This window comes from Drosophila santomea, chromosome 2R (assembly GCF_016746245.2).
Source record: "Drosophila santomea strain STO CAGO 1482 chromosome 2R, Prin_Dsan_1.1, whole genome shotgun sequence".
Taxonomy (NCBI): Eukaryota; Metazoa; Arthropoda; class Insecta; order Diptera; family Drosophilidae; genus Drosophila; species Drosophila santomea.
In genome coordinates, this window is record NC_053017.2 from 3331114 (window position 1) to 3341448 (window position 10335).

General features: G+C 39.0%; 2 protein-coding genes across 3 annotated transcripts in view; one reads left to right on the forward strand and one right to left on the reverse strand.

The window, feature by feature from the left end:
- The window catches only part of LOC120445824 (zinc finger protein 407), a 40382-nt gene extending 35193 nt beyond the window's left edge, over positions 1-5189 (forward strand). For both annotated transcript variants that reach the window (XM_039626441.2, XM_039626442.2), the window contains 2 exons: positions 241-438; positions 4615-5189. In XM_039626441.2, coding sequence (XP_039482375.1) covers positions 241-438; positions 4615-4936 — 520 coding nt within the window. In that variant the 3' untranslated portion in view covers positions 4937-5189. The remainder of the gene's footprint in view (positions 1-240; positions 439-4614) is intronic.
- Positions 5190-6043: 854 nt separating this feature from the next.
- Positions 6044-9597, reverse strand: LOC120445972 (activator of 90 kDa heat shock protein ATPase homolog 1). Its single transcript, XM_039626704.2, has 4 exons — positions 9240-9597; positions 8539-9163; positions 7851-7986; positions 6044-6455 (listed from the first exon to the last, which is right to left on the reverse strand). Exons 1-4 carry the CDS (start codon positions 9541-9543, stop codon positions 6312-6314), a joined length of 1209 nt encoding a protein of 402 aa, XP_039482638.1. The 5' UTR covers positions 9544-9597; the 3' UTR covers positions 6044-6311.
- Between the last annotated feature and the right edge of the window lie 738 nt (positions 9598-10335).

Consider the following 10335-nt stretch of genomic DNA (forward strand, 5'->3'; position numbering starts at 1 on the left):
CTGGACAATCGTGGACGTGGCATAGAACTCGTCTGGGTGGGTTTTTTGGTTTGGATACGAACGTGCCTTGTGTCTTTGTCGTCCATAAAACGTGACTTTGGTGCGAATTACTTTTCCTTGATTTAATGTAATTAAAAAATTTCCGGTTTCTACAAAACATCGGGAATAGGGCTTACAAATCTGACAGACTACTGCACATGGCCTGATTTGGTCCTTAATCTTCATTTAAAACATTTCCAGGTATTCCCTTAAACTTCATGAGATCAGCCACTCGAAGACAGTTCAGCGCCTCTATCGCTGCCATTTTACGGACTGCTCGTATGCAGGGCGAACCCCGGAAAGCTTAAAAACTCACTTGGTCTCCCACTCTCAGGAAATACACAAATGTGCGCGGAACAACTGCAGCTATGTGGGAAAGAGCGAGCTGCACCTGAAAAGGTGAGTGATTAATTGAAAAATCAATCCATTCTGCATACATATAACGTATTAAAATTTTGACCAGAAAAATTTCAAGAATTTAATTTTTGTTAACAATTAATAAAGTAAAAGTATATTTATACCCGTTACTCATAGAGTAAAAGTATAGACTAGATTCGTTGAAAATGATTTAAGAGGTAGAAGGAAACGTGTCCGACAATAATAAGTATACATATATATTCTTGATCAGGATCTATAGCCAAATCGATCTGGCCATATCCGCCTAGATCACTGGAACTATAAAAGCTAGAAAGTTGAGATAAAGTATGTTAATTCCAGAGACATAGGCGCAAGTTTGTTTCCTAATTTTGCCACGCCCACACTTTTGAAAAATGTTTTGATATTTATACCCGTTACTCGTAGAGTAAAAGGGTATACTAGATTCGTTGAAAAGTATGTAACAGGCAAAAGGAAGCGTTTCCGACCATATAAAGTATATATATTCTTGATCAGGATCAATAGTCGAGTCGATCTGGCCATGTCCGTCTGTCCGTCCGTCTGTCTGTCCGTCTGTCCGTCTGTCTGTCTGTCCGTCCGTATGAACGCTGAGATCTCAGGAACTACAAAAGCTAGAAAGTTTAGATTGGGCATACAGACTCCAGAGACATAGACGCAGCGCAAGTTTGTCGATTCATGTTGCCACGCCCACTCTAACGCCCACAAACCGCCCAATACTGCCACGCCCACACTTTTGAAAAATGTTTTGATATTTTTTCATTTTTGTATTGGTCCTGTAAATTTCTATCAATTTGCCAAAAACCGTTTTGCCACGCCCACTCTAACGCCCACAAACCTGCACTTCTACTAGCTGAGTAACGGGTATCAGATAGTCGGGGAACTCGACTATAGCGTTCTCTCTTGTTTTTAATATTTTTGTTAGACTTGTACATTTTTTCTCTATGCGCCAAAAATCTTTTTGACACGTCCAGAAAACGCCAAAAGCGGTCGGTGTTGAAGACCAAGGTCTCCCAGGTGCCAGAAAACTAAGTCGGTATATACTTATCTTCGAAATATTAAACTGAATGTACATGGAAAGAATACGATCCGAAAATCAAGGTTAATACAATTGCCGGTATCAAAGTAAACGACCAGCATTTTCAGCAAAAATTTTCATTTCTTAAACGAAAAGGAGTCTGAAAATAGAAAAAGCAACAAGTGCAAGAATGTCATTCATAATTGAGGACTTTGAACAGCAATTGCATAAATTGAAGAACAAAGAAAGGACGCAGATCCACTTGGCAGGGGAACAGGTGTGTGGCGATACATTGAAGGAGAACAGTCTCCAAAGTCGCAGCTGCTTCCTTCCCTACATAATCGTGACTTATCGATCGCCTTTAATGTGCATATTAAATTCTTGTATATTTCTACTACTCCACCGAGTTTAAGGCCAAATGGCCGGCAATATAGTTGAGCCACTGTTGGCAAGCCACTGTTCAGTTGGCCTCCCCAGAGTTCACCATTAAAGAAGGAATGGAACGAATCGAAAAGTGCTGCAGATTGCAGGTTGTAAGGGGCTTTGGACTAAGACGAAGATGAGGCGGATGGCCGTCGTCGGTTTTCTGATCGTTTTGATAGGGACACTTACTTCCTTTGTATGCCACCGCCGCACATTGATCGAAGAGGCTCATTTTGTTGCGCTTAAATCATATCTTTGGAATAAACATTATTAGATTCATATTTGCATTTTTTGTCAGTAGAATACAATATCTACAATTTTATGGACAACTTTTTAAATTGTGAAACCCAACATTTTTTGTTTGTTAATTAAAATTTTTCCATTTTTTCTCCCAATTTTTATACCTGTTACTCGTAGTGTATATGAGTATAATAGACTCGTTGAAAAGTATGTAACAGGCAGAAGGAAGCGTTTCAGACCATATAAAGTATATATATCTCCTGATCGGTAGCGGAGTAGATCTGGCCATGTACGTCTGCTAGTCCGTATGCATAGACGCAGCGCAAATTTGTTGAACCATGTTTCCGTATGAACGTCGAGATCTCAGGAACTACAAAAGCTAGAAAGTTGAGATTAAGTATACAGACTCCAGGGACATAGACGCAGCGCAAGTTTGTCGATTCAGGTTGCCACGCCCACTCTAACGCCCACAAACCGCCCAAACTGCCACGCCCACATTTTTGAAAAATGTTTTAATATTTTTTCATTTTTGTATTGGTCTTGTAAATTTCTATCGATTTGCAAAAAAACTTTTTGCCACGCCCACTCTAACGCCCACAAACCGCCCAAAGCGCCCACACTTTTGAAAAATGTGTTGATTTTTTTTCATTTTTGTATTAGTCTTGTAAATTTCTATCTATTTGCCAAAAAACTTTTGGCCACGCCCACTCTAACGCCCACAAACCGCCAAAAACTGTCCTTCGCACTTACACTAGCTGAGTAACGGGTATCAGATAGCCGGGGAACTCGACTATAGCGTTCTCTCTTGTTTTATTATTAGTCTTGTGAATTTCTATAGATTTTCCAAACAACTTTTGTGGGCGTTAGAGTGAGAATGGCAAAAAATTTTTGCAAATCGATACAAATTTACAATACTAAGAAATAAAATGTTAATATTATCATAAGATTTTTTTTAAATTTGTAGTTTTTTTTAGTTTTGGGCTGTTTGTGGGCGTAGCAATATGGGGAAACACACTTGTGCTGCGTCTATGACTCTGAAATCTGCATGTTTAATCTCATTTTAGCTTTTATAGTTTCTGAGATCTCGGCGTTTATAAGGTCAGAGAGATTCGGGCAGATCAACTCGGCTATTGATCCTGGCCAATAATATGGTTGGAAACGCTTTCTTCTACCTGTCACATACTTATCAACGAATCGAGTACACCCTTTTACCGGAGTAACGGGTACGACAAGAGACGAAAACGGTTCCTTTTACCTTAAAATACTTTTAAACGAATTTAGTATCCATTTTCTTATATAAAAAGTTGTCCTGCCCCGAAAATCGAGTCTTGCATAAATCTTGCCCAGGAATCTGGACTCTTAGACAGAAAACTGTTGTGATGTGCTTAACTCACATCCGAGATCTTCAATTAGCTATCAAAAGGCAGCGGTGGCAATCCAGGAATTTCAAAGCGCAACCAACAAAGCAATCGGTCGGCAGTCCCGGCCTGGATTTGCAAGCCGATTCGCGGCTTTGTCGACATTCGACTGTGGTATAGGGAGGATGAGTGCGGAGGGGTGGAAGCCTCCTACAACTGCTGGAACGATCTTCAAACTCCATTACTCGCCGCTAATTAAGCCTACCGAGTCGCGCATGAGTCGCTTGGTCTTGGGCTTCAGACTTCAGTTTATACAGTCGAAGCTTAAGATTTCACACAGATTTCGATTCCAGCAGCCCGAGCCCACAAAAAACATTGGCAATTAATTGTGAGTCGGTGTGCCTGTAGCTGATAAGTGGAGTGGACATCCAACACACACATTTGCAAGGAGCCTCCTTTATTTGGCTTCTGGGGAAACAGCTACACAAGTACTGGGTATAATTGAAGGCGCGTAACTCAAGTCGAGTGAGTGCGGGTACCTCTCTTTCCGTGTAGAGCTTATTGGTACATCACTAACGGGATAATCATCAAGGGATAATAATATTATTATTTAAGGTATGGCAAACAAAAGGATTAAAACGATAAGCATATGTCATATCATCAGCATATGTTATATTTTGCAAGATGGAACAGATAAAATGATTGACAATAATTTTAAATTACGTTTTTTAGATCCAATGTTTTTAGCTATTTTTGTTATATTAGGCGTTGTTTCTTTCTTTTTTAACGATTTTATTTTACAATATACATACCGAATGATCTCTCAGATGTAGCCCTTTCGCTAGTCGTTCTGACCAGACGGCTCGATTGGCCAATATAGGTTTCCCCTCCTAACCAAAAAACTGATCACCATCTAAGACAACCGGATTGGCTGAGCCTTCTTTTTGCTTCTTTTTGAGTCGAAAGGCAATTGGCAATGGCCAACTTGCTCGTATTTTGATTTCAAGCGAGTGATTCGAATGCGAAATAGCAATTAGTTCTGAGTGCGGTGGCGGGACAAGCCGCCACTGGAATTTACTGTCTAATCAAGCGTTAAGATTTTAAATATGGCTTCGCTCAAGTTTCCCTTCTGTTTTTCCACAGGCACCTCAAGTCGGCTCATTTCACGGAGAAGAGTAGTGAGGAGTGGTTTTCGTGCGATCAATGCGATTTCAGAGCCCGATTCAAGAGTCACCTCCGTCGGCATTCGTTGCGCCACTCGGGCCAGAAGCCCCACCAATGCCCCCACTGTGACTTCCAGTGCAGCACAATAGATAACTTACGTAAGCACATCATCAAGACGGGAAAGCATCCTGGAATGTTCATTTATCAGTGCGTTAAATGTTCCGAGGCTGCCAGCGAAATATTCAAAAGCAACAGTTACAAAGAGTACCAATATCACTTGGAGACTCACAAAGCTGATTAAGAAAGTATTGCAGGGAACATTTTTACAAAATATTATTTTATTTGCAAGTTTGATCAACTAAATTAATCTTAGAACCCTAATTTTAGGTTCATAACATATATCCCGTACGTAGTACGTTATGTGGATTGATGTCTACTACTAAAATAATTGTTTATAAAACAGAAATGTTAAAGAAAAACGAGAGAATGCTGTAGTCGAGTTCCCCGACTTTCTGATACCCGTTACTCAGCTAGTGGAACTGCAAAGGAGAAATTTCAACACTGACAGTTTTTGGCGGTTTGTGGGCGTGGCAAAAAGATTTTTGGCAAATCAAAGTAACTTGAAAAGAGTAACAAAAATGTGAAAAATATATAATATAATAATATCAATATATATTTTTCAAACGTGTGGGCGTGGCAGTTTTGGTCGGTTTGTGGGCGTGGCAGTTTTTCTGCATATCGATATTTACAAGTCACAAAATATAAAAAAGTTTTGGGCGGTTTGTGTGCGTAAGAGTGGGCGTGGCAACATGGGTATATTGCGTTTATGTCTCTGTAAACTGTACGCTTAATCTCAACTCTCCAGCTTCTATAGTTCCTGAGATCTCGACGCTCATACGGACTGACAGACGGACATGGCCAGATCGACTCGGCTAGTGATCCTGATCAATATTTTATGGTACAAAATATATAAAAAGTATGAAACGTTTTTGCGTGACGGATTTGATCGGTTAGTGAGCGTTAGCTGGCATGACAATTATCTAAAAACAATCTTGAACTGCGTGATTGTCACTAGTTAATGCATGCTTATTCTTGGCATTCAAACTTTTATAGTTTTGGAGATCTTGCCGTTCATACGGACAGATATGAAAAAATTGACTCAACTAGTGAACCTGAAAATATGTAAGTCTGCGTCCTTGAATGGAAAACACTTTCATTATATCCCCGAACTATTCTGAGCGAATTTCCTTTCTTTTAATAATAAGTGCCACCTAGCCCATGCGTACGAAATGGTATGAAAATCTATAATATAAACAGATGTTTTTTAATTTCAAGCTTTTAAGGCTACTTTTATCCTTAAAAATGTAACAAATTTATTAGTATTATACAATCTGAAATTATAAACAACTTGTTTTAAATTTTCGTTTATTGTTTCTCATTGTGTGAAATCAATGTCGAATGCCTGAATTGTATTTAATTTTATGTAAGTAATGTGGTTCTTCAATCGAGCCGCTGGAGGATTTGAAATAGCCTTTTAGGGTAAACAGAAATTACAGCTTTGATTAGAAATAAAATTCTTACAGTACTCTAGGATGAATACAAATAAAAACCCATTCATGATGCTCCACCCACCAAGACCTCAATCATTCAGTGCAATCCACAATAAAAGCGACCTCTTATAAGGCATCAGATATTGAGGTACCGAATCCAAAAGCCTGTTTGATGCTATGCCAGTAATATCGGTACCAGTTTGTTTTCATCGCATCATATTCGGACGCGGGAATCCCGGTCTGCTTAAGCGACATCATTGTGCTGGATGACTGCAAGTAAAAAGCGTGATATGTGATATGTGGAGTATTTTCGAGGACAATAATTATTTTGCGATAGCACTTCAAAAATTAGTCAATGAAGCTAAAGCAAGGATCGGAGACCTCAAAGGTAAAAAAAAACTGCATTTTAACTCAAAATAGTAGGCTTCAGGCGAGCCTGGCAGACCACGAAAGGTATTCGTTGTCCCATCCACTGTAAACCTAATGGAGATAAGCAAATCGGATCCAAAGACAGTCTCAGACGGTCTGCAGGGCATTTACAAAAATGAATGGCAAAAAGCGATAAATATCGAATATCAAAGTCTTTTAAAAAATGGAACTTGGGAGCTTGAAGACACCAATAAAAATTTAAATATTTTAGGATGCAATAGGTGTTTACAACCAAACGACATGCTGATGGCAGCATTGAGTAGACTGATAAGTAGATCGTAAACGACGTCGACATTCGATTCCACTTCGTCCAAAAACAAGTAGAAAAAAAGAATATCAAGTTCCAATATTTCTCTACTACGTATAACCTGGCAAATGCCTTTACTAAACCCTTAGCAAAGGAGTAACACTTACAAAACTTCAAATTTCAATTTTTAAAGCTATACATTCGAGTTGAGGCAGAGTTTGTAAGAACATTTCATTTGCAGTTTTAGAGCAACTATAATGTATAACAGCTGATTGAGATTTTGTTTCGTTACCCTATGTTGTAGTTTGTAAGCGAGACATGATTCACTGTATTTAAGATATCTAACTTGACATGACGTGGTTCCCTTATTCGGTCTAAGTTATCATCACGTGGTTATATTGGAATACCATTGTAGCGAACTATTTCCTACAAAGGTTATGGGCCTAGAACCCTGTTAACTTGGAATCGTTTAATTGAGTGTTACGTCGGCGCGATACCCTTGATTTGCGGTAGGGTTTTTCCATTCAAGAAAGAAGTGGACAGTCAAATAAATAAATGTCAAAATGACACATGGAAGTATGTCATAGGAAAAGTGGAGCCGACAATGACAACCACAGAACAGATGTCATGGCCAAAGACTTTTACAAGCTCACGTGAAGTGTGGCAAAAGTTACAAGAAATATATTTTGCATATGAACCCGCCAGAAAGGACAGCTTGTTTAAACCATTGATTAAATTTTAGATCACGAGCAACGATAGGATTTCCCCACAAGTTACCAAATTTGGTTCGATTGCGCAGAATTTGAACGATATCGATGTTAAAGTTGATAAATGTGGTTATATTGGTTATACTACCATTGAAGCGAACTTTTTCTTACATTTTGGATTAATTTTTGCATTTTTTCAAGATTTTTGCAAAAAACAATACAGTGCTGATAATTCACGAATACGTGAATTGCTGTGATTTTTAAATAAAACAAGTAACTTACGGTTTCTTCCAGCTCTATGATAACGTTAGAGTAGTGACCAGATGACCAGTTTTTCAGACGCCAGCTCTGCTTAATTTTTTTTTCGGGGACAAGCTCTTCGAATTTTCCTAGCACATTGCCTCCGTAAAGAATGAATCTGCAATAGAAGTCCAAAAAATAATTACCATAAAAAAGAATACAACAGTAATACCCCTTACTCGTAAAGGGTTATGTTCATTGAAAAGTATTGGACAGGCAGAATGAAGCGTTTCCGACCATATAAAGTATATATATTCTGTCCGTCCGTATGAAGTCGAGATCTCAGGAACTATAAAAGCTAGAGGTTTGAGAATAAGCAGAGACCTAGACGAAGAGCAAGATTGTTTCCAAGTGCATATTGAAAATTTCTATCGATTTGCCAAACTATTTTTTTCAACGACCACAGTTTTGGCAAATGTTTTGATCTCAAAAAACTTGTTGTTTCCTATTTCTATCAATATGCCAGAAAAATGTGAAAAATTCTCGTTCGCACTTCCACTAGGTGAGTAACGGGTATCTGATAGTCGGGGTACTCGATTGTAGCATTCTCTCTATTTTTTAATGGCGTTATGCGATAATATGACTCTATTGCAAAAAATATAGTTTTTACACAAACGATAAAAAAATTATTGTAAAATTAATGGCGGCTTAGGGACATGAAGAAACTCACTCGCCACCGCGCACGGCATCGACTTTGGCAGGTGCCCTCGTAAAAGCGGTGACCATCTCCGGCTTTGTGAGAGCGTTGTAAAGGTCGTTAGCGCTGCAGTGGAATTCCTCTGTCATCGAGAGGGTGCGAACGTCCAGCTTACAGCCGATACCAGAGACGTTGAGTTTAGGAGCCGCCACCAAGGTATTTTGAACTGCATCACGGGTATTGTTGGCATTCTTAAAATTTGCCACAGAATTTCCCACTCCGGCCTCGTCGCCCTTCTTTGGTAGGATCAGGTTCTTCGAGTACTCCTCCTTTAACTCGCGAATGTATGAAGCCAGCTGCTGCCGCACGCGATCACGTCCCACGTTGTACATGAACTGTTTCAGGGTCTCCGACTCGTCGTTGGACTCGTCGATTGTCACAGTGATCTCCACGTCCGCCAGTTCGTTCTCCTCGGAGAGATTGGGAATGGTCAACTTGCCCTTGTGGCTCAACTTGCTGTTCTTTAGGAGCTTTCCGGACCATTTGAGCACCAACTCCCACTCGTAGAAAAATATGAGCTTGCCCTTGCGATTGTTTACGGTGGCCTCCCCGGAGCACTTGTCCACAGAGTCCACGGCGCACTCAATGTCGCTGTGCCCTGCTTTTTGAGAAGTTTACTTTTAGGTTAGAATATACATCTGTCATACTAGGACTACAAATATCTATATACTCGCCTATTTTAAAACCCTGAAAAAGCTGATGTAGGCGATCCTTGGACCATGGCGTTGCGTTCTTTTCCGTCCAGTGCCAGTTGTTCACGTTGGTGGCGTCGGGCCGCTCCTCCACAATCCAGCGCGGATCTCCTTCTCCCCACTTGGCCATCGCTTTCTTATGGTTAACTGTCTTTAATTGTATGAAAAGCTGGAAGATGTGTGTCTTAACTAATTCTGACAATTCCAATGGCCAGCGAGTGGAATTTTCTAGAATTCTGCGGTTCAAAATAGGGATGTAAAAAATTATCGATGCTAGTGCACACATATGTTGGCAGCGTTGCCACCAAGACCAAAATATGTGTGCCGTCAAAAACGGAATGATGTCTAAATAAATTTGTATTTCTTGACGATATTTTAAATGAAGTTATGACCAAAAACGTCTGTTCAGCAAAGTTTATTAAAATTTTAAATAGTCAGCAAGCATTGATAATATATGTAAAGTGAGTTTGCCAATCAAATCAAATTTAATTCTTGTATAAGTTATTTTAATGTTTTATTTTTGATGTATTCCCAAAACTTTGTATACAATTCGTTATAAGTTATCATATTTTCTTAGCGTGCAAAAATTGTACTAATTAAATTTTAAATAGGGTTTTACACAATTCCCACAAAGCGTCGTCGTCATCGTAATGAATATTACCCATGGAGTAAAATTTATCTTTTTTTTGATTCGTATTAAAGTGTGCGGAAAGAAGAGTTTCTGATCCTTAAAAGAATATTTCCTTACATTCCGAGATGATCATGTCTGTCCTATTCTTTATACTTACGATTCCAGATATCACTGGGTACACGTGCAGCAATTTAATAAAAAAAATTGGGTGCCAACAAAAGTATTTTACAGACTTTCAAGCTGCTTTGAAATAAAAAAGAAATGACCAGTACTAATATTTTAAAAAAATATTTAACGTTTCTTCGCAAGCAAATGAATAACAGTTTTTTGTGATTGCACTGCTTTAAAAGCTCTCAAGTTAGAGTAAGGTAAAACATGAAAGATGCAGTGGAATCGGGATTTTCAAGCTGTCTTGAAATAAAAAAGGAAATTACCAATACTAATCTT